Here is a 23,688-nt window from a genome sequence, read left to right as displayed (position 1 = left end):
TAGGCTACCCTGCCGCCTCTACACTCTAACCACCAGGCTACCTGCCGCCCCTACACTCTAACCACTAGGCTACCCTGCCGCCTCTACACTCTAACCACCAGGCTACCTGCCGCCCCTACACTCTAACCACTAGGCTACCCTGCCGCCTCTACACTCTAACCACCAGGCTACCTGCCGCCCCTACACTCTAACCACTAGGCTACCCTGCCGCCTCTACACTCTAACCACTAGGCTACCTGCCGCCCCAAAATGGACAATCAACCATAATCAATTTAATGTTGAATACATTTGGGAGTTCCCACTGAAGACATAAGAGATCATTAGTAGAAACTGTTTTATTGCAAACATTTCCAGTTCAACTTGACTGAATGTCCTTTACAAGTCCAGTGTGATTGAGATCATATGCAGTCCAGGAATATTGTTAGAACCAGATAACCAGTCCTCAGTGTTGCTGTGTTAGAACCAGATAACCAGTCCTCAGTGTTGCTGTGTTAGAACCAGATAACCAGTCCTCAGTGTTGCTGTGTTAGAACCAGATAACCAGTCCTCAGTGTTGCTGTGTTAGAACCAGATAACCCAGTCCTCAGTGTTGCTGTGTTAGAACCAGATAACCAGTCCTCAGTGTTGCTGTGTTAGAACCAGATAACCAGTCCTCAGTGTTGCTGTGTTAGAACCAGATAACCAGTCCTCAGTGTTGCTGTGTTAGAACCAGATAACCAGTCCTCCGTGTTGCTGTGTTAGAACCAGATAACCAGTCCTCAGTGTTGCTGTGTTAGAACCAGATAACCAGTCCTCAGTGTTGCTGTGTTAGAACCAGATAACCCCGTCCTCAGTGTTGCTGTGTTAGAACCAGATAACCAGTCCTCAGTGTTGCTGTGTTAGAACCAGATCCTGGTTCGTGGTCCTTCTGTGGCTCAGTTGGTAGAGCATGGCGCTTGTAACGCCAGGGTAGTGGGTTCGATTCCCGGGACCACCCATACGTAGAATGTATGCACACATGACTGTAAGTCGCTTTGGATAAAAGCGTCAGCTAAATGGCATATATTATTATATTATATATTATAACCAGTCCTCAGTGTTGCTGTGTTAGAACCAGATAACCAGTCCTCAGTGTTGCTGTGTTAGAACCAGATAACCAGATAGAATAATGAACCAGGGTCATATTCATTAGGGCACAAAGTAGCAAAACGTTTTGTGGCGGAATACGAAAATTAACGTTTTTATTATTGGACAAGTTCAAGCAGCCCCTCCCGGTTTCAGTCTGTTTTCTCTCTTGATTGGTAACAAATGATTACAACCTTGTCTTCAGGTGTTGCTGCGAGAGGGAATAGGGTGCCCTTTGGGACTCATACGGATAATAATGCACTATAGGGTCCTGGACAACAGTAGTGCACTATAGGGCCCTGGACAACAGTAGTGCACTATAGAGTCCTGGACAACAGTAGTGCACTATAGGGTCCTGGACAACAGTAGTGCACTATAGGGTCCTGGACAACAGTAGTGCACTATAGGGCCCTGGACAACAGTAGTGCACTATAGGGCCCTGGACAACAGTAGTGTACTATAGGGCCCTGGACAACAGTAGTGCACTATAGGGCCCTGGACAACAGTAGTGCACTATAGGGCCCTGGACAACAGTAGTGCACTATAGGGTCCTGGACAACAGTAGTGCACTATAGGGTCCTGGACAACAGTAGTGCACTATAGGGCCCTGGACAACAGTAGTGCACTATAGGGTCCTGGACAACAGTAGTGCACTATAGGGCCCTGGACAACAGTAGTGCACTATAGGGCCCTGGACAACAGTAGTGCACTATAGGGCCCTGGACAACAGTAGTGCACTATAGGGTCCTGGACAACAGTAGTGCACTATAGGGTCCTGGACAACAGTAGTGCACTATAGGGCCCTGGACAACAGTAGTGCACTATAGGGTCCTGGACAACAGTAGTGCACTATAGGGTCCTGGACAACAGTAGTGCACTATAGGGCCCTGGACAACAGTAGTGCACTATAGGGTCCTGGACAACAGTAGTGCACTATAGGACCCTGGACAACAGTAGTGCACTGTATGGGTAATAGGGTGCCCTTTGGGACTCATCACAATGTTCAGTGCTGCTGTAGAACTCTGTTGAAGCGATGTGTGATCTCACTGGGCCCCAACGATACCATCATCTCCGCTACACTGGGGCCTTGCTGCAGAGAGAGAGAGACAGCGAGAGACAGAGAGAGAGACAGAGAGAGAGACAGAGAGAGAGACAGAGAGAGAGACAGCGAGAGACAGCGAGAGACAGCGAGAGAGAGAGAGAGAGAGACAGCGAGAGACAGCGAGAGACAGCGAGAGACAGAGAGACAGAGAGAGACAGAGAGAGACAGCGAGAGACAGCGAGAGACAGCGAGAGACAGCGAGAGAGAGACAGAGAGAGACAGCGAGAGAGAGACAGAGAGAGACAGAGAGAGACAGAGAGAGACAGAGAGAGACAGAGAGAGAGAGAGAGAGAGAGAGCGAGAGACAGATGGATGAGGAAGAAACATCCTTTTTAAGAGCTGTGACAATCATGTTGCAATCATTTGACAGGACAGCAATCAAACACAACTTCTGTTTTTTTATCCACACTGTCATTGTGGTGCTTTCTTATTCGCCGTCTGTCTCTGTTCCGCCTCCCTCTCTCCTACCTGTAGTCTGAGGGCCAGTCTCTCTCCTACCTGTAGTCTGAGGGCCAGTCTCTCTCCTACCTGTAGTCGTCTGAGGGCCAGTCTCTCTCCTACCTGTAGTCGTCTGAGGGCCAGTCTCTCTCCTACCTGTAGTCGTCTGAGGGCCAGTCTCTCTCCTACCTGTAGTCTGAGGGCCAGTCTCTCTCCTACCTGTAGTCTGAGGGCCAGTCTCTCTCCTACCTGTAGTCGTCTGAGGGCCAGTCTCTCTCCTACCTGTAGTCGTCTGAGGGCCAGTCTCTCTCCTACCTGTAGTCTGAGGGCCAGTCTCTCTCCTACCTGTAGTCTGAGGGCCAGTCTCTCTCCTACCTGTAGTCTGAGGGCCAGTCTCTCTCCCTTCCCCCTTTCTCTCTCTGCTACCTGTAGTCTGAGGGCCAGTCTCTCTCCTACCTGTAGTCTGAGGGCCAGTCTCTCTCCTACCTGTAGTCTGAGGGCCAGTCTCTCTCCTACCTGTAGTCTGAGGGCCAGTCTCTCTCATACCTGTAGTCTGAGGGCCAGTCTCTCTCCCTTCCCCCTTTCTCTCTCTGCTACCTGTAGTCTGAGGGCCAGTCTCTCTCCTACCTGTAGTCCGCTGAGGGCCAGTCTCTCTCCTACCTGTAGTCCGCTGAGGGCCAGTCTCCTTTCTACCTGTAGTCTGAGGGCCAGTCTCCCTCCTACCTGTAGTCTGAGGGCCAGTCTCCCTCCTACCTGCAGTATGAGGGCCAGTCTCTCTCCTACCTGCAGTATGGGCCAGTCTCCCTCTTACCTGTAGTCTGAGGGCCAGTCTCCCTCATACCTGTAGTCTGAGGGCCAGTCTCTCTCCTACCTGTAGTCTGAGGGCCAGTCTCCCTCCTACCTGTAGTCCGCTGAGGGCCAATCTCTCTCCTACCTGTAGTCTGAGGGCCAGACTCTCTCTCCTACCTGTAGTCTGAGGGCCAGTCTCTCTCCTACCTGTAGTCCGCTGAGGGCCAGTCTCTCTCCTACCTGTAGTCCGCTGAGGGCCAATCTCTCTCCTACCTGTAGTCTGAGGGCCAGACTCTCTCTCCTACCTGTAGTCTGAGGGCCAGTCTCTCTCTCCTACCTGTAGTCCGCTGAGGGCCAGTCTCTCTCCTACCTGTAGTCTGAGGGCCAGTCTCTCTCCTACCTGTAGGCTGAGGGCCAGTCTCTCTCCTACCTGTAGTCCGCTGAGGGCCAATCTCTCTCCTACCTGTAGTCTGAGGGCCAGACTCTCTCTCCTACCTGTAGTCTGAGGGCCAGTCTCTCTCTCCTACCTGTAGTCCGCTGAGGGCCAGTCTCTCTCCTACCTGTAGTCTGAGGGCCAGTCTCTCTCCTACCTGTAGTCCGAGGGCCAGTCTCTCTCCTACCTGTAGTCCGAGGGCCAGTCTCTCTCCTACCTGTAGTCCGCTGAGGGCCAGTCTCTCTCCTACCTGTAGTCTGAGGGCCAGACTCTCTCTCCTACCTGTAGTCTGAGGGCCAGTCTCTCTCTCCTACCTGTAGTCTGCTGAGGGCCAGTCTCTCTCTCATACCTGTAGTACGCTGAGGGCCAGTCTCTCTCCTACCTGTAGTCTGAGGGCCAGTCTCTCTCCTACCTGTAGTCCGCTGAGGGACAGTCTCTCTCCTACCTGTAGTCCGCTGAGGGACAGTCTCTCTCCTACCTGTAGTCTGAGGGCCAGTCTCCTACCTGTAGTCCGCTGAGGGCCAGTCTCTCTCCTACCTGTAGTCCGCTGAGGGCCAATCTCTCTCCTACCTGTAGTCTGAGGGCCAGTCTCTCTCTCCTACCTGTAGTCCGCTGAGGGCCAGTCTCTCTCCTACCTGTAGTCTGAGGGCCAGTCTCTCTCCTACCTGTAGTCCGAGGGCCAGTCTCTCTCCTACCTGTAGTCCGAGGGCCAGTCTCTCTCCTACCTGTAGTCCGCTGAGGGCCAGTCTCTCTCCTACCTGTAGTCCGCTGAGGGCCAGTCTCTCTCCTACCTGTAGTCTGAGGGCCAGACTCTCTCTCCTACCTGTAGTCTGAGGGCCAGTCTCTCTCTCATACCTGTAGTACGCTGAGGGCCAGTCTCTCTCCTACCTGTAGTCCGCTGAGGGCCAGTCTCTCTCCTACCTGTAGTCTGAGGGCCAGACTCTCTCTCCTACCTGTAGTCTGAGGGCCAGTCTCTCTCTCATACCTGTAGTCCGCTGAGGGACAGTCTCTCTCCTACCTGTAGTCTGAGGGCCAGTCTCCTACCTGTAGTCCGCTGAGGGCCAGTCTCTCTCCTACCTGTAGTCCGCTGAGGGCCAATCTCTCTCCTACCTGTAGTCTGAGGGCCAGTCTCTCTCTCCTACCTGTAGTCCGCTGAGGGCCAGTCTCTCTCCTACCTGTAGTCTGAGGGCCAGTCTCTCTCCTACCTGTAGTCTGAGGGCCAGTCTCTCTCCTACCTGTAGTCCGAGGGCCAGTCTCTCTCCTACCTGTAGTCCGAGGGCCAGTCTCTCTCCTACCTGTAGTCCGAGGGCCAGTCTCTCTCCTACCTGTAGTCCGCTGAGGGCCAGTCTCTCTCCTACCTGTAGTCTGAGGGCCAGACTCTCTCTCCTACCTGTAGTCTGAGGGCCAGTCTCTCTCTCCTACCTGTAGTCTGAGGGCCAGTCTCTCTCCTACCTGTAGTCCGCTGAGGGACAGTCTCTCTCCTACCTGTAGTCCGCTGAGGGACAGTCTCTCTCCTACCTGTAGTCCGCTGAGGGCCAGTCTCTCTCCTACCTGTAGTCCGCTGAGGGCCAGTCTCTCTCCTACCTGTAGTCCGCTGAGGGACAGTCTCTCTCCTACCTGTAGTCCGCTGAGGGACAGTCTCCTACCTGTAGTCCGCTGAGGGCCAGTCTCTCTCCTACCTGTAGTCCGCTGAGGGACAGTCTCTCTCCTACCTGTAGTCCGCTGAGGGACAGTCTCTCTCCTACCTGTAGTCCGCTGAGGGCCAGTCTCTCTCCTACCTGTAGTCCGCTGAGGGCCAGTCGTATAATCTTCATAACATCTCTGTATTTAGTGTTGCTGGTCTTCTTAGCCAGAGTCTTCAGTTCTACACTGAGCTGGTCGACTGTCAGTTCCTCACCTCCTTTCAGACCTTCCATCAACCTACACAGAGACGGACATGGGACACGGGACATGGGACAAGGGACACGGACATGGGACACGGGACACGGGACAGGCCGTTAACACCAAGACCTGTTAACAGTACACAGTAGTAAACATGTTGAATCAATTAAAACATGAGACATAACTGACAGTCATGTAATTTTCAGAAATGCTTTGGTTCATTAAAAAGGACACGGTCACTTAACTTCTGACAAACAAACTTGACTACATTGCCAGGGAACTAGTAGTAGTTTTAGTTAACAGTTAGTAGTAGTAGTTATGTTATGAACCAGAGTAGTCCTGTTAGTCTATAGTATATGAACCAGAGTAGTCCTGTTAGTCTGTAGTAGTTATGGTATGACCAGAGTAGTCCTGTTAGTCTATAGTAGTTATGGTATGACCAGAGTAGTCCTGTTAGTCTATAGTAGTTATGGTATGAACCAGAGTACTCCTGTTAGTTTGTAGTATATGAACCAGAGTAGTCCTGTTAGTCTATAGTATATGAACCAGAGTAGTCCTGTTAGTCTATAGTATATGAACCAGAGTAGTCCTGTTAGTCTATAGTAGTTATGGTATGAACCAGAGTAGTCCTGTTAGTCTGTAGTAGTTATGGTATGAACCAGAGTAGTCCTGTTAGTCTATAGTAGTTATGGTATGAACCAGAGTAGTCCTGTTAGTCTATAGTAGTTATGGTATGAACCAGAGTAGTCCTGTTAGTCTGTAGTATATGAACCAGAGTAGTCCTGTTAGTCTGTAGTATATGAACCAGAGTAGTCCTGTTAGTCTGTAGTAGTTATGGTATGAACCAGAGTAGTCCTGTTAGTCTGTAGTAGTTATGGTATGAACCAGAGTAGTCCTGTTAGTCTATAGTAGTTATGGTATGAACCATAGTAGTCCTGTTAGTCTGTAGTAGTTATGTTATGAACCAGAGTAGTCCTGTTAGTCTATAGTAGTTACGGTATGAACCAGAGTAGTCCTGTTAGTCTGTAGTAGTTACGGTATGAACCAGAGTAGTCCTGTTAGTCTGTAGTAGTTATGGTATGAACCAGAGTAGTCCTGTTAGTCTATAGTAGTTATGGTACGTACCGTATGACCAGAGTAGTCCTGTTAGTCTATAGTATATGAACCAGAGTAGTCCTGTTAGTCTATAGTATATGAACCAGAGTAGTCCTGTTAGTCTATAGTAGTTATGGTATGAACCAGAGTAGTCCTGTTAGTCTGTAGTAGTTATGGTATGAACCAGAGTAGTCCTGTTAGTCTATAGTAGTTATGGTATGAACCAGAGTAGTCCTGTTAGTCTATAGTAGTTATGGTATGAACCAGAGTAGTCCTGTTAGTCTATAGTAGTTATGGTATGAACCAGAGTAGTCCTGTTAGTCTGTAGTAGTTATGGTATGAACCAGAGTAGTCCTGTTAGTCTGTAGTAGTTATGGTATGAACCAGAGTAGTCCTGTTAGTCTATAGTAGTTATGGTATGAACCATAGTAGTCCTGTTAGTCTGTAGTAGTTATGTTATGAACCAGAGTAGTCCTGTTAGTCTGTAGTAGTTACGGTATGAACCAGAGTAGTCCTGTTAGTCTGTAGTAGTTATGGTATGAACCAGAGTAGTCCTGTTAGTCTGTAGTAGTTATGGTATGAACCAGAGTAGTCCTGTTAGTCTATAGTAGTTATGGTATGAACCAGAGTAGTCCTGTTAGTCTGTAGTATATGAACCAGAGTAGTCCTGTTAGTCTGTAGTAGTTATGTTATGAACCAGAGTAGTCCTGTTAGTCTATAGTAGTTATGGTATGAACCAGAGTAGTCCTGTTAGTCTGTAGTATATGAACCAGAGTAGTCCTGTTAGTCTGTAGTAGTTATGTTATGAACCAGAGTAGTCCTGTTAGTCTATAGTAGTTATGGTATGAACCAGAGTAGTCCTGTTAGTCTGTAGTATATGAACCAGAGTAGTCCTGTTAGTCTATAGTAGTTATGGTATGAACCAGAGTAGTCCTGTTAGTCTGTAGTATATGAACCAGAGTAGTCCTGTTAGTCTGTAGTAGTTATGTTATGAACCAGAGTAGTCCTGTTAGTCTATAGTAGTTATGGTATGAACCAGAGTAGTCCTGTTAGTCTGTAGTAGTTATGGTATGAACCAGAGTAGTCCTGTTAGTCTGTAGTAGTTATGTTATGAACCAGAGTAGTCCTGTTAGTCTATAGTAGTTATGGTATGAACCAGAGTAGTCCTGTTAGTCTGTAGTATATGAACCAGAGTAGTCCTGTTAGTCTATAGTAGTTATGGTATGAACCAGAGTAGTCCTGTTAGTCTGTAGTATATGAACCAGAGTAGTCCTGTTAGTCTGTAGTAGTTATGTTATGAACCAGAGTAGTCCTGTTAGTCTATAGTAGTTATGGTATGAACCAGAGTAGTCCTGTTAGTCTGTAGTATATGAACCAGAGTAGTCCTGTTAGTCTGTAGTAGTTATGTTATGAACCAGAGTAGTCCTGTTAGTCTATAGTAGTTATGGTATGAACCAGAGTAGTCCTGTTAGTCTGTAGTAGTTATGGTATGAACCAGAGTAGTCCTGTTAGTCTGTAGTAGTTATGGTATGAACCAGAGTAGTCCTGTTAGTCTATAGTAGTTATGGTATGAACCAGAGTAGTCCTGTTAGTCTGTAGTAGTTATGGTATGAACCAGAGTAGTCCTGTTAGTCTGTAGTAGTTATGGTATGAACCAGAGTACCCCTGTTAGTCTATAGTAGTTATGGTATGAACCAGAGTAGTCCTGTTAGTCTGTAGTAGTTATGGTATGAACCAGAGTAGTCCTGTTAGTCTGTAGTAGTTATGGTATGAACCAGAGTAGTCCTGTTAGTCTATAGTAGTTATGGTATGAACCAGAGTAGTCCTGTTAGTCTATAGTAGTTATGGTATGAACCAGAGTAGTCCTGTTAGTCTGTAGTAGTTATGGTATGAACCAGAGTAGTCCTGTTAGTCTGTAGTAGTTATGGTATGAACCAGAGTAGTCCTGTTAGTCTGTAGTAGTTATGGTATGAACCAGAGTAGTCCTGTTAGTCTGTAGTAGTTATGGTATGAACCAGAGTACTCCTGTTAGTCTATAGTAGTTATGGTACGTACCGTATGACCAGAGTAGCGATGTGTTGTGTCTCTGAGCTGAGTTCTGCCATCTGTTGGTCAGAGAAAGAAGGTCGAACCCAAAGGTAGGAATACTCTGAGGACACCAGATCAGACACAGAGGAGATATGACCCTGAGAGAGAGACAGACACAGAGGAGATATGACCCTGAGAGAGAGACAGACACAGAGGAGATATGACCCTGAGAGAGAGACAGACACAGAGGAGATATGACCCTGAGAGAGAGACAGACACAGAGGAGATATGACCCTGAGATAGAGACAAACACAGAGGAGATATGACCCTGAGAGAGAGACAAACACAGAGGAGATATGACCCTGAGAGAGAGACAGACACAGAGGAGATATGACCCTGAGAGAGAGACAGACACAGAGGAGATATGACCCTGAGAGAGAGACAGACACAGAGGAGATATGACCCTGAGAGAGACAGACACAGAGGAGATATGACCCTGAGAGAGAGACAGACACAGAGGAGATATGACCCTGAGAGAGAGACAGACACAGAGGAGATATGACCCTGAGAGAGAGACAGACACAGAGGAGATATGACCCTGAGAGAGAGACAGAGAGAGATATGACCCTGAGACACAGAGGAGATATGACCCTGAGAGAGACAGACACAGAGGAGATATGACCCTGAGAGAGACAGACACAGAGGAGATATGACCCTGAGAGAGAGACAGACACAGAGGAGATATGACCCTGAGAGAGAGACAGAGGAGAGGAGATATGACCCTGAGAGAGAGAGACAGAGGAGATATGACCCTGAGAGAGAGACAGAGGAGATATGACCCTGAGAGAGAGACAGAGGAGATATGACCCTGAGAGAGAGACAGAGGAGATATGACCCTGAGAGAGAGACAGAGGAGATATGACCCTGAGAGAGAGACAGACACAGAGGAGATATGACCCTGAGAGAGAGACAGAGGAGATATGACCCTGAGAGAGAGACAGACACAGAGGAGATATGACCCTGAGAGAGACAGACAGAGAGAGATATGACCCTGAGAGAGAGACAGACACAGAGGAGATATGACCCTGAGAGAGAGACAGACACAGAGGAGATATGACCCTGAGAGAGAGACAGACACAGAGGAGATATGACCCTGAGAGAGAGAGAGACACAGAGGAGATATGACCCTGAGAGAGAGACAGACACAGAGGAGATATGACCCTGAGAGAGAGACAGACACAGAGGAGATATGACCCTGACGGAAAGCGAGAGCGAGAGAGAGATGCTGACCTCCAGACAGACAGGCTCCACATTCTGCACTGGGCTGTGATATTCTCAAACTGGGAAAGTTGGAAGGCCAGAGGGATGAAGGGATCGTTTTTCAGCTGGTGCGAAGACCGACACAACAGCTGATGCCCCGTTACCTTGGTTACAGAGGAGATACCCCTGAGAGAGAGACAGACACAGAGGAGATCAGGACCTTGCACGCAGGTCCAGTTACCTTGCACGCTGGTGTAGAACCTCTGTGATGAGGTCATAGTTACCTTGATATTCGCTGGTGTAGAACCCGTGTGATGAGGTCATAGTTACCTTGCGAACTGGTGTAGAACCTCTGTGATGAGGTCATAGTTACCTTGCGCTGGTGTAGAACCTCTGTGATGAGGTCATAGTTACCTTGCACGCTGGTGTAGAACCTCTGTGATGAGGTCATAGTTACCTTGCACGCTGGTGTAGAACCCGTGTGATGAGGTCATAGTTACCTTGCACGCTGGTGTAGAACCCGTGTGATGAGGTCATAGTTACCTTGCACGCTGGTGTAGAACCTGTGTGATGAGGTCATAGTTACCTTGCACGCTGGTGTAGAACCCGTGTGATGAGGTCATAGTTACCTTGCACGCTGGTGTAGAACCCGTGTGATGAGGTCATAGTTACCTTGCACGCTGGTGTAGAACCCGTGTGATGAGGTCATAGTTACCTTGCACGCTGGTGTAGAACCCTGTGATGAGGTCATAGTTACCTTGCACGCTGGTGTAGAACCTCTGTGATGAGGTCATAGTTACCTTGCACGCTGGTGTAGAACCCGTGTGATGAGGTCATAGTTACCTTGCACGCTGGTGTAGAACCCTGTGATGAGGTCATAGTTACCTTGCACGCTGGTGTAGAACCTCTGTGATGAGGTCATAGTTACCTTGCACGCTGGTGTAGAACCCGTGTGATGAGGTCATAGTTACCTTGCACGCTGGTGTAGAACCCGTGTGATGAGGTCATAGTTACCTTGCACGCTGGTGTAGAACCCGTGTGATGAGGTCATAGTTACCTTGCACGCTGGTGTAGAACCCGTGTGATGAGGTCATAGTTACCTTGCACGCTGGTGTAGAACCTCTGATGAGGTCAGTTACCTTGCACGCTGGTGTAGAACCTCTGTGATGAGGTCATAGTTACCTTGCACGCTGGTGTAGAACCTCTGTGATGAGGTCATAGTTACCTTGCGCAGGTGTAGAACCCGTGTGATGAGGTCATAGTTACCTTGCGCTGGTGTAGAACCTCTGTGATGAGGTCATAGTTACCTTGCACGCTGGTGTAGAACCTCTGTGATGAGGTCATAGTTACCTTGCACGCTGGTGTAGAACCTCTGTGATGAGGTCATAGTTACCTTGCACGCTGGTGTAGAACCTCTGTGATGAGGTCATAGTTACCTTGCGCAGGTGTAGAACCCGTGTGATGAGGTCATAGTTACCTTGCGCTGGTGTAGAACCTCTGTGATGAGGTCATAGTTACCTTGCGCTGGTGTAGAACCTCTGTGATGAGGTCATAGTTACCTTGCACGCTGGTGTAGAACCCGTGTGATGAGGTCATAGTTACCTTGCACGCTGGTGTAGAACCTCTGTGATGAGGTCATAGTTACCTTGCACGCTGGTGTAGAACCCGTGTGATGAGGTCATAGTTACCTTGCACGCTGGTGTAGAACCCGTGTGATGAGGTCATAGTTACCTTGCACGCTGGTGTAGAACCCGTGTGATGAGGTCATAGTTACCTTGCACGCTGGTGTAGAACCCGTGTGATGAGGTCATAGTTACCTTGCACGCTGGTGTAGAACCCGTGTGATGAGGTCATAGTTACCTTGCACGCTGGTGTAGAACCCGTGTGATGAGGTCATAGTTACCTTGCACGCTGGTGTAGAACCCGTGTGATGAGGTCATAGTTACCTTGCACGCTGGTGTAGAACCTCTGTGATGAGGTCATAGTTACCTTGCGCAGGTGTAGAACCCGTGTGATGAGGTCATAGTTACCTTGCGCTGGTGTAGAACCTCTGTGATGAGGTCATAGTTACCTTGCACGCTGGTGTAGAACCTCTGTGATGAGGTCATAGTTACCTTGCACGCTGGTGTAGAACCTCTGTGATGAGGTCATAGTTACCTTGCACGCTGGTGTAGAACCTCTGTGATGAGGTCATAGTTACCTTGCACGCTGGTGTAGAACCCGTGTGATGAGGTCATAGTTACCTTGCACGCTGGTGTAGAACCCGTGTGATGAGGTCATAGTTACCTTGCACGCTGGTGTAGAACCCGTGTGATGAGGTCATAGTTACCTTGCACGCTGGTGTAGAACCCGTGTGATGAGGTCATAGTTACCTTGCACGCTGGTGTAGAACCCGTGTGATGAGGTCATAGTTACCTTGCACGCTGGTGTAGAACCCGTGTGATGAGGTCATAGTTACCTTGCACGCTGGTGTAGAACCCGTGTGATGAGGTCATAGTTACCTTGCACGCTGGTGTAGAACCCGTGTGATGAGGTCATAGTTACCTTGCACGCTGGTGTAGAACCCGTGTGATGAGGTCATAGTTACCTTGCACGCTGGTGTAGAACCCGTGTGATGAGGTCATAGTTACCTTGCACGCTGGTGTAGAACCCGTGTGATGAGGTCATAGTTACCTTGCACGCTGGTGTAGAACCCGTGTGATGAGGTCATAGTTACCTTGCGCAGGTGTAGAACCCGTGTGATGAGGTCATAGTTACCTTGCACGCTGGTGTAGAACCCGTGTGATGAGGTCATAGTTACCTTGCACGCTGGTGTAGAACCCTGTGATGAGGTCATAGTTACCTTGCACGCTGGTGTAGAACCTCTGTGATGAGGTCATAGTTACCTTGGGCAGGAGTAGAACCCCTGTGATGAGGTCATAGTTACCTTGCGCAGGTGTAGAACCTCTGTGATGAGGTCATAGTTACCTTGCGCAGGTGTAGAACCTCTGTGATGAGGTCATAGTTACCTTGCGCAGGAGTAGAACCTCTGTGATGAGGTCATAGTTACCTTGCGCAGGAGTAGAACCTCTGTGATGAGGTCATAGTTACCTTGCGCAGGTGTAGAACCTCTGATGAGGTCATAGGTACCTTGCGCAGGTGTGGAACCCGTGTGATGAGGTCATAGTTACCTTGCGCAGGTGTAGAACCTCTGTGATGAGGTCATAGTTACCTTGCGCAGGTGTAGAACCCCTGTGATGAGGTCATAGTTACCTTGCGCAGGTGTAGAACCTCTGTGATGAGGTCATAGTTACCTTGCGCAGGTGTAGAACCCGTGTGATGTAATCTGGTTGCAGAACATCCTGATCCTGGACTTGTGTCCCGTACACTTCCTGGATCCGCCCCTGCAGATCCCTCACCAGCCAATCGCGTTGCACCGCGTCATCGATACGCTGCTGCAGGTGGATCCTGGGAGAACACAGAGTGGATTATTACTGAGATTACTAAGGACTGGTCTAGAGTCAGTTGTTAAGATAAGGGTGGTTAGGAGAAGAATTGAGAAATCTGATCCTAGACCATTATCTGCTAGAACCAGGGGTGGGCGATGCCAGTCAGGACCCACCGTCTCTCCATCTGACTAATCAAACTGCATTCTGAACTGAAGATCTTGACGAGGTGATTATTGGAGTCATTTATCATGACTGAATGGGGGCAGGTCAGCAGACACAATATACAGGCAGAAATACACAGTGCAACAGCACCACCTGTAGCCTGGGTAACAGTCTCTTAGCTAACGTTCCCCTCCCTGTGCTCCACTCCCTGTGCTCCACTCCCTGTGCTCCACTCCCTGGGCTCCACTCCCTGTGCTCCACTCCCTGGGCTCCACTCCCTGTGCTCCACTCCCTGTGCTCCACTCCCTGTGCTCCACTCCCTGTGCTCCACTCCCTGTGCTCCACTCCCTGTGCTCCACTCCCTGTGCTCCACTCCCTGTGCTCCACTCCCTGTGCTCCACTCCCTGTACTCCACTCCCTGCACTCCACTCCCTGCACTCCACTCCCTGCACTCCACTCCCTGCACTCCACTCCCTGCACTCCACTCCCTGCACTCCACTCCCTGTACTCCACTCCCTGTACTCCACTCCCTGTGCCAAAGAGACAGGACGTTCTCCCATCTTCAACTCTGAAGATTCTATCATTAATGAGCTTGAGGAGAACAGAGGAGTTGCTCCTGATTCGATAACCCCTCGCAGCTATCCTCCAATCACAACGATTAGGCAACTATTGGAACTAATCACTGTTTAATCTCCACTGGAAGTGTTGCTATCCGGTTGCTAAGCAATCATTTTGGGGGGTTCAGCCAGGTAAAACCAGTGTGTTGACAGCGTGAAAAGTTGCAAGCTCACGTCTAAATACGTACTGTAACTCCAACCACAAAACGTCTTAGGCCTTGATTTAAAGAACCAAAATAATCAACAGCTTGCCTAGCTAACAGCTAAATGTTGCTTTTTGATTTGGTCATATAATTATAATTACATTTGAGGCTCTACATGTCGACATGGGGAAAATATGAATGTTATTTTCAAACAACCAATGAGCAACTCTGCCGTAAACCAGCTGCGTACTGAACGTTGAGATCGCCAGAGACCCCCGTCTCTATGGCAATGACAAGGAGTGGCATGTTAACTCAGGTAGTGTGTCCAGGTGTAGCAGGGAGGGGAGAGATGGACAGAGAGAGACAGGTAGTGTGTCCAGGTGTAGCAGGGAGGGGAGAGATGGACAGAGAGAGACAGGTAGTGTGTCCAGGTATAGCAGGGAGGGGAGAGATGGACACAGAGAGAGACAGACAGGTAGTGTGTCCAGGTGTAGCAGGGAGGGGAGAGATGGACACAGAGACAGACAGACAGACAGGTAGTGTACTTGTTAAACTCAGGTAGTTTGTTCAGGTCTAGCAGGGAGGGGAGAGATGGACACAGAGACAGACAGACAGGTAGTGTACTTGTTAAACTCAGGTAGTTTGTTCAGGTCTAGCAGGGAGGGGAGAGATGGACACAGAGACAGACAGACAGACAGGTAGTGTACTTGTTAAACTCAGGTAGTTTGTCCAGGTCTAGCAGGGAGGGGAGAGATGGACACAGAGACAGACAGACAGGTAGTGTACTTGTTAAACTCAGGTAGTTTGTCCAGGTCTAGCAGGGCGGGGAGAGATGGAGACAGAGACAGGTAGTGTACTTGTTAAACTCAGGTAGTTTGTCCAGGTCTAGCAGGGCAGAGACAGAGAGACAGGTAGTGTACTTGTTAAACTCAGGTAGTTTGTCCAGGTCTAGCAGGGAGGGAGAGATGGACACAGAGACAGACAGACAGGGAGGGGACAGAGACAGACAGAGTGTGTCAGGTAGTGTACTTGTTAAACTCAGGTAGTTTGTCCAGGTCTAGCAGGGAGGGACAGACAGACAGACAGACAGGTAGTGTACTTGTTAAACTCAGGTAGAGGTCAGCAGGGCAGAGACAGAAACTCAGGTAGTTTGTCCAGGTCTACAGACAGACAGACCCCTAGACAGGTAGTGTACTTGTTAAACTCAGGTAGTTTGTCCAGGTCTAGCAGGGCAGAGACAGACAGAGACAGGTATGTACTTGAAACTCAGGTAGTTTGTCCAGGTCTAGAGGGCAGAGACAGACAGGGTAGTGTACTTGTTAAACTCAGGTAATTTGTCCAGGTCTAGCAGGGCAGAGACAGACAGACAGACAGTACTTGTTAAACTCAGGTAGTGTGTCCAGGTCTAGCAGGGCAGAGACAGACAGACAGGTAGTGTACTTGTTAAACTCAGGTAGTTTGTCCAGGTCTAGCAGGGCAGAGACAGACAGAGACAGGTAGTGTCCTCTTGTTAAACTCAGGTAGTTTGTCCAGGTCTAGCAGGGCACAGACAGACAGAGACAGGTAGTGTACTTGTTAAACTCAGGTAGTTTGTCCAGGTCTAGCAGGGTCAGAGACAGACAGACAGGTAGTGTCATTGTTAAACTCAGGTAGTGTGTCCAGGTCTAGCAGGGCACCAGACAGAGACAGGTAGTGTACTTGTTAAACTCAGGTAGTTTGTCCAGGTCTAGCAGGGCAGAGTCAGACAGAGACAGGTAGTGTACTTGTTAAACTCAGGTAGTTTGTCCAGGTCTAGCAGGGCAGAGTCAGACAGACAGGTAGTGTACTTGTTAAACTCCCTAGGTAGTTTGTCCAGGTCTACTTCTGACAGGGCAGAGACAGACAGAGACAGGTAGTGTACTTGTTAAACTCAGGTAGTGTGTCCAGGTCTAGCAGGGCAGAGACAGACAGAGACAGGTAGTGTACTTGTTAAACTCAGGTAGTGTGTCCAGGTCTAGCAGGGCAGAGACAGACAGTCCAGACAGTATAGTAGTGTACTTGTCCACTAATCTGACTCCTAGGTAGTGTAGTCCAGGTCTAGCAGGGCAGAGTCAGACAGAGACAGGTAGTGTACTTGTTAAACTCAGGTAGTTTGTCCAGGTCTAGCAGGGCAGAGACAGACAGACAGAGACAGGTAGTGTACTTGTTAAACTCATCTGTAGTCCCTGTGTCCAGGTCTAGCAGGGCCTCTAGAGACAGACAGAGACAGGTAGTGTACTTGTTAATCTGACTCAGGTAGTAGTGTCCAGGTCTAGACAGGGCCTATAGACAGACAGACTAGTGTACTGACAGGTCCTCTACATCTGACCCCTAAACTCATCTGGTAGTGTGTCCAGGTCTATTCCTCTATAGTCAGGGCAGAGACACATCTGACCCCTAGAGACAGGTAGTGTACTTGTTAAACTCAGGTAGTTTGTCCAGGTCTAGCAGGGACAGAGTGTACACAGACAGGTATTTGACATTCCCTCTAGTTTGACTACATCTGACAGGTCACAGACAGAGACAGGTAGTGTACTTGTTAAACTCAGGTAGTCCAGGTCTACAGGGCATTCCTCTAGACAGACAGACAGGTAGTGTACTTGTTAAACTCAGGTAGTGTGTCCAGGTCTAGCAGGGCAGAGACAGACAGACAGGTAGTCCACTACTTGTTATAGTCCACTCAGGTAGTTTGTCCAGGTCTAGCAGGGCAGAGACAGACAGACAGGTAGTGTACCCTCTGTTAAACCCCTATTCCAGTCCACTAGTTTGTCCAGGTCTAGCAGGGCAGAGACAGACTGACCCCTAAACTCAGGTAGTTTGTCCAGGTCTAGCAGGGCAGAGTCAGACCAGGTAGTCTGTACCTTGTTAAACTCAGGTAGTTTGTCCAGGTCTAGCAGGGCATAGTCCACTACATCTGTGGGACCCCTATATAGTCCACTACTGATTCCCTTATAGTCCACTACTTCTGACTCCTATTCCCTGTATAGTTGAACTCCCCTATAGTCCTCCATCCCTCTATAGTCCACTACATCTACATTCCCTGTCCAGGATGACCTGACTAGGGGGACAGGATGACTGACTACATCTGACCCCTATTCCCTCTATAGTCCTACATCTGACTCTATTTCCCTATATAGTCCACTACATCTGACTCCTATTCCCTATATAGTCCACTACATCTACATCTGACTGACCCTAGTCCATACTCCTATTCCCTCTATAGTCCTCTACATCTGACCCCTACATCTGACCCCTATATACAGTCCACTACTTCTGATGACAGACCCCTATTCCCTATATAGGGTCCACTACATCTGACCGATTCCCTATATAGACACTTCTGACCCCTGACACAGCTGGTCCACTACATCTGGTCCACTTCTGACAGTCCACTACTTCTGATGACACAGGGGACAGGATGTCCACTAGTATTCCCCTCTATAGACACATCTGACCCCTATTCCCTATCTGACCCCTATATAGTCCATACATCTGACCCCTATTCCCTCTATAGATGACCCCTATATAGTCCACTACATCTGACCGGGTCCACTACTTCTGACATTCCTCTATAGTCCACTACATCTGACTCTCATAATCACCTTCTGACTCCTATTCCCTACCACTACTTCTGACCCCTATTCCCTCTATAGTCCTCTACATCTGACCCCTAATATAGTCCTCTACATCTGACCCCAATATAGTCCTCTATAGTCATCTGACCCCTATATAGTCCACTACATCTGACCCCTATTCCCTCTATATCCAGACCCCTATTCCCTATAGTCACTACATCTGACCCCTATATAGTCCACTACTTCTGACCCCCTATATAGTCCACTACATCTGACCCCTATTCCCTATATAGTCCTACTACATCCACTACTTCTGACCCCTATTCCCCTGTATAGTCCTCTACATCTGACCCTATTCCCTGTATAGTCCACTACATCTGACCCTATTAGTCCTACTCTTCCCTCTATAGTCCACTACTTCTATATAGTCCTCTACATCTGACCCTATTCCCCTATAGTCCACTACTCTGACTCCTATTCCCTCTATAGTCCACTACATCTGACTCCTATTCCCTATATAGTCCTCTACATCTGACCCCTATTCCCTATCCATAGTCCACTACTTCTGACCCCTATATAGTCCTCTACATCTGACCCCTATTCCCTATATAGTCCACTCTACTCTGACCCCTATATAGTCCTCTACATCTGACCCCTATATAGTCCACTACTTCTGACTCCTATTCCCTCTATAGTCCACTACTTCTGACTCCTATATAGTCCTACATATATTCCCTATAGACCCCTATTCCTCTATAGTCCTACTACTCCTATTCCCTGACCCCTATATAGTCCACTACATCTGACCCCTATTCCCTCTATAGTCCACTACTTCTGACTCCTATTCCCTCTATAGTCCACTACTCTATAGTCCACTCTGTCCACTACTTCTGACTCCTATTCCCTCTATAGTCCACTACATCTGACTCCTATTCCCTCTATAGTCCACTACTTCTGACTCCTATTCCCTATATAGTCCACTACATCTGACCCCTCCCTCTATTCCCTCTATAGTCCACTACTTCTGACTCCTATTCCCTATATAGTCCACTACATCTGACCCCCTATTCCCTCTATAGTCCACTACATCTGACTCCTATTCCCTCTATAGTCCACTACATCTGACCCCTATTCCCCCTATATAGTCCACTACTTCTGACCCCTATTCCCTCTATAGTCCACTACTTCCCCTATTCCCTCTATAGTCCACTCCTATTCCCTATAGTCCACTACATCTGACCCCTATTCCCTCTAGTCCACTACATCTGACTACCTATTCCCTCTATAGTCCACTACATCTGACCTATTCCTATTCCCTATATAGTCCACTACTTCTGACCCCACTATCTGACTATTCCCTCTATAGTCCACTACATCTGACCCTATTCCCTATAGTCCACTACTTCTGACTCCTATTCCCTCTATAGTCCACTACATCTGACTCCTATTCCCTATATAGTCCACTACTCCTATTCCCTGACTCCTGACTTCCCTATATAGTCCACTACATCTGACTCCTATTCCCTATATAGTCCACTACATCTGACTCCTATTCCCTCTATAGTCCTACTACCACTATCTGACCCCTATTCCCTATATAGTCCACTACTTCTGACCCCCCTATATAGTCCACTACATCTGACCCCTATTCCCTATAGTCCACTACATCTGACTCCTATTCCCTCTATAGTCCACTACATCTGACTCCTATTCCCTGGATATAGTCCACTACATCTGACCCTATTCCCTCTATAGTCCACTACATCTGACTCCTATTCCCCCTATATCTGACTCCTAGTCCACATACATCTGACCCCTATTCCCTATATAGTCCACTTCTGACTCCTATTCCCTCTATAGTCCACTACATCTGACCCTATTCCCTCATAGTCCACTACATCTGACCCCTATTCCCTCTATAGTGCACTACTTCTCTGTATAAAGATATCCCCTGCCCCCTCTTACTGTTGAAGCCAGATCCACAGTGTGTGGTGATATCCAGTAGTGCTTCAGGTAGGGCCCCACTCCTCTGGAAACTCTGTATGTAGATATCTCCTTGTCTCTTGGAGAGCTTACTGCCATCTCTGTTGAGGAGGAGAGGAAGGTGTCCGAACACCGGGGGCTTCCAGCCCAGAGCCCTGGAATAACAACAATAACATAACCAGGGGCTTCCAGCCCAGAGCCCTGGAATAACAACAATAACATAACCAGGGGCTTCCAGCCCAGAGCCCTGGAATAACAACAATAACATAACCAGGGGCTTCCAGCCCAGAGCCCTGGAATAACAACAATAACATAACCAGGGGCTTCCAGCCCAGAGCCCTGGAATAACAACAATAACATAACCAGGGGCTTCCAGCCCAGAGCCCTGGAATAACAACAATAACATAACCAGGGGGCTTCCAGCCCAGAGCCCTGGAATAACAACAATAACATAACCAGGGGCTTCCAGCCCAGAGCCCTGGAATAACAACAATAACATAACCAGGGGCTTCCAGCCCAGAGCCCTGGAACAACAACAATAACATAACCAGGGGCTTCCAGCCCAGAGCCCTGGAATAACAACAATAACATAACCAGGGGGCTTCCAGCCCAGAGCCCTGGAATAACAACAATAACATAACCAGGGGCTTCCAGCCCAGAGCCCTGGAATAACAACAATAACATAACCAGGGGCTTCCAGCCCAGAGCCCTGGAATAACAACAATAACATAACCAGGGGGCTTCCAGCCCAGAGCCCTGGAATAACAACAATAACATAACCAGGGCCCACAGCCCTGGAACAAGAACATAACCAGCCCAGAGCCCTGGAATAACAACAATAACATAACCAGGGGGAACAACAACAATAACCAGGGGCTTCCAGCCCAGCCCTGGAATAACAACAATAACATAACCAGGGGCTTAAAGCCCTGGCCCAGAGCCCTGGAATAACAACAATAACATAACCAGGGGCTTCCAGCCCAGAGCCCTGGAATAACAACAATAACATAACACAAGAGCAACCCACCAGTTTGGAATACTTTGTACATACATTTTAGTCCATTGCCTCTGATATTCTCATGCTCATAATTGCTATGTTATTATATTTTTGCTCTGTACGTGTCCTTGCGTATCTTGAAAAGAGTGAATAAAATGTACTATTATTCTGAATATTAGTATTCTACAAATTTTTGTATGTGTGTGTCCCTGGGAATCACACCAGCAGGTGTGTGTGTGTGTGTGTGTGTGTGTGTGTGTGTGTGTGTGTGTGTACCTGTACAGCCTGTAGCAGGTGTGTGTGTGTGTGTGTACCTGTACAGCAGCAGGTGTGTGTGTGTGTGTGTACCTGTACAGCAGCAGGTGTGTGTGTGTGTGTACCTGTACAGCAGCAGGTGTTTGGAGGTAGAGATGAGCCACTCTGATCCTCTCAGGACGTGGCTGACCTTCATCAGGTGGTCGTCTACTACGTTAGCAGGTGATAGGTGGGGGAAACCATCAGCTTTCAACACGACAGGGTCTCCTTCAACCTGGAGCAGGAGCAGAAACTATTCACACCGTTCTGACTTTTCCCCACATTTTGTTGTGTTACAGCCTGAATTCAAAATTTAAATGGATATTTTTGTTCGCTACTGGCCAACACACAGCATCCCATAATGTCAAGTGGAATTCTGTTATTCCATTTTTTTTTTACAAATTAATAAAAAAATGAAAAGCTGAAATGTCTTGAGTCAATGTTTAACCCTTTGTTACGGCAGAGTCTAAATCAGTTCAGGGAGTAAACATGGGCTTAACAAGTCACATAATAAAGTTGCTTGGACTCATTCTGTATACAATAATAGTGTTTTTATCATGATTTTTTAATGACTACCTCAACTCTGCACCCCACATACAATTATCTGTATTTCAGTGAATTTCAAAACACAGATTCAACCACAAAGACCAGGGAGGTTTTCCAATGCCTCGCAACGAATAGCCCCTATTGGTAGATGGGTAAAACAAACATTAAAAAGCAGATTGAATATCCCTTTGGGAAGAGGAAGGAGTAGATGTTCTCTATCCAGCTACTACATTTTCCAGGTGGGAACCGTCAGATTAACACGGGGTCTCCTTTAACTTGGGATGGGAGAATTTCAATTATATGTGTTTTGAAATAAGAAAGGACTTGCAAATCTGAGGTTACTTGTGCCGTCGGAAATTTAAAAACATTTAAAAAATGTCACACTGCTTGCGGGTACGGTGATCTATCTCACATATCTGCTGGTTTACCTGGGCCACCTCATGACGGTTCCAGCCAAAGACCAGGTCGTTGAAGGGTTCTACTCCAGACTCAGACGGAACCTGATCACGGTACAGCCTGTGTTTATCTATCTCACATATCTGCTGGTTTACCTGGGCCACCTCATGACGGTTCCAGCCAAAGACCAGGTCGTTGAAGGGTTCTCTCTAGACTCCAGACGGAACCTGATCACCGGTACAGCCTGTGTTTATCTATCTCACATATCTGCTGGTTTTACCTGGGCCACCTCATGACGGTTCCAGCCAAAGACCAGGTCGTTGAGGTTCTACTCTGACTCCAGTCGGAACCTGATCACGGTACAGCCTGTGTTTATCTATCTCACATATCTGCTGGTTTACCTGGGCCCTCATGACGGTTCCAGCCAAAAGACCAGGTCGTTGAAGGGTTCTGCCTCCAGACTCCAGTCGAACCTGATCACATGGGGGACCTTCTGATCCAGCCTCATCCCCTAGCTGGTCTGGGGCGGGTGTCTGCACCTGGCTGTCATACCTGCAGTAGAGGAATGTTCAGTAACGTGTGTGAGTATTTAGTCTATTTAAACATGTTATTAGACAGACAATAGATCGTCAGGTAGCTGGCTCATCCATGTTATTGGGGCTCCCGAGGAGCGCAGCGGGTCGAGGCCCCTGCATCTCGATGCTAGGCGTCACTACAGACCTGGTTCGATTCCAGGCTGTATCCACAGCAGGTCTAAGGCACTGCATCTCAGTGCTAGAGGCGTCACTACAGACCTGGTTCGATTACAGGCTGTATCACAACCCGGCCGTGATTGGGGTTCCATAGGGCGGGCCGCACCATTAGCGTCGTCCGGGTTTGGCCGGGAGTCAGTGGAAATAACAATTTGTTAACTGACTTTCCTAGTTAAATGAAATAAATAAAAGTATGTGTGTGTTTAGTCAACTCACCGGGTGTCTGTCCACTGCGTAGGGCCTCTCTCTTCCCATTAATTCTAGTCTCTGCTGGCTGCAGAAGCAGTGGTAGGCCTTCCCTGTCTGGACCAAGGGTCAGCAGCCTGGCTGTACAGGACAGCCTCTGGGACTGGAGGGTAGGGACCGTACTGGCCTCCTCACGGGACTCGTCTGGGGGATACCTGGGGAGGGGAAGGATGGAGATGTGGACGGTATCCACGTTAGCCCCCATTATTACACGGGCAAAAATGCAATTATGACTGGTCATGAGTCCACAGCGTGTTCTAGAATGTAAACAATGCTGTGGAACTGAATGTCTAGAATCTGAATTAGATTCCAAATACTTGGAATGTGTTGGAACGGCTCCACGGGTTCCTAACGTCTGTTGTAAAGTTGGCCAAACTCCTTAATATCTAAATATGTCTCTG

General features: G+C 48.3%; 1 protein-coding gene and 2 long non-coding RNA genes across 12 annotated transcripts; 1 reads left to right on the top strand and 2 right to left on the bottom strand.

The window, feature by feature from the left end:
- Positions 1 to 317: 317 nt before the first annotated feature.
- Positions 318 to 23,492, bottom strand: LOC127921295 (uncharacterized). Its single transcript, XM_052505021.1, has 18 exons — positions 23,380 to 23,492; positions 22,691 to 22,841; positions 22,322 to 22,498; positions 21,434 to 21,582; positions 20,029 to 20,211; positions 19,065 to 19,072; positions 16,244 to 16,337; positions 13,424 to 13,577; positions 8,898 to 9,028; positions 5,645 to 5,786; positions 5,513 to 5,611; positions 5,352 to 5,450; positions 5,072 to 5,224; positions 4,722 to 4,787; positions 4,469 to 4,657; positions 3,994 to 4,116; positions 3,191 to 3,271; positions 318 to 3,160 (listed from the first exon to the last, which is right to left on the bottom strand). Exons 1-18 carry the CDS (start codon positions 23,490 to 23,492, stop codon positions 2,618 to 2,620), a joined length of 2,655 nt encoding a protein of 884 aa, XP_052360981.1. The 3' UTR covers positions 318 to 2,617.
- On the bottom strand, positions 10,490 to 13,153 carry LOC127921298 (uncharacterized). Of its 10 annotated transcripts, XR_008108654.1 has the most exons (7): positions 12,973 to 13,153; positions 12,202 to 12,846; positions 11,690 to 12,119; positions 11,438 to 11,566; positions 11,016 to 11,355; positions 10,888 to 10,930; positions 10,573 to 10,587 (listed from the first exon to the last, which is right to left on the bottom strand). It is a non-coding gene; the product is annotated as an uncharacterized LOC127921298 (long non-coding RNA). The 10 variants fall into 10 exon arrangements; XR_008108655.1 differs by lacking the exon at positions 10,888 to 10,930 and having other exon boundaries at positions 10,495 to 10,693; positions 11,122 to 11,250; positions 11,415 to 11,566; XR_008108660.1 differs by lacking the exon at positions 10,888 to 10,930 and having other exon boundaries at positions 10,507 to 10,587; positions 11,016 to 11,101.
- On the top strand, positions 13,584 to 16,083 carry LOC127921300 (uncharacterized). The gene is made up of 4 exons (XR_008108662.1): positions 13,584 to 15,117; positions 15,201 to 15,257; positions 15,908 to 15,976; positions 16,044 to 16,083. It is a non-coding gene; the product is annotated as an uncharacterized LOC127921300 (long non-coding RNA).
- Positions 23,493 to 23,688: the final 196 nt, after the last annotated feature.

Source organism: Oncorhynchus keta, unplaced genomic scaffold (assembly GCF_023373465.1).
Source record: "Oncorhynchus keta strain PuntledgeMale-10-30-2019 unplaced genomic scaffold, Oket_V2 Un_contig_21913_pilon_pilon, whole genome shotgun sequence".
Taxonomy (NCBI): Eukaryota; Metazoa; Chordata; class Actinopteri; order Salmoniformes; family Salmonidae; genus Oncorhynchus; species Oncorhynchus keta.
The sequence above is the reverse complement of the archived record's forward strand: the minus strand, read 5'-3'. Positions and strand labels throughout refer to the sequence as shown.

Coding starts and splice junctions, on each gene's coding strand:
- LOC127921295 (XM_052505021.1), bottom strand. CDS start 23,492: ATGGGGGCTAACGTGGATACCGTCCACATCTCCATCCTTCCCCTCCCC. Junction 4,788..5,071: donor GACTGGCCCTCAGACTACAG/GTAGGAGAGAGA, acceptor CTCAGACTACAG/GTAGGAGAGAGACTGGCCCT. Junction 3,161..3,190: donor GACTGGCCCTCAGACTACAG/GTATGAGAGAGA, acceptor CTCAGACTACAG/GTAGGAGAGAGACTGGCCCT.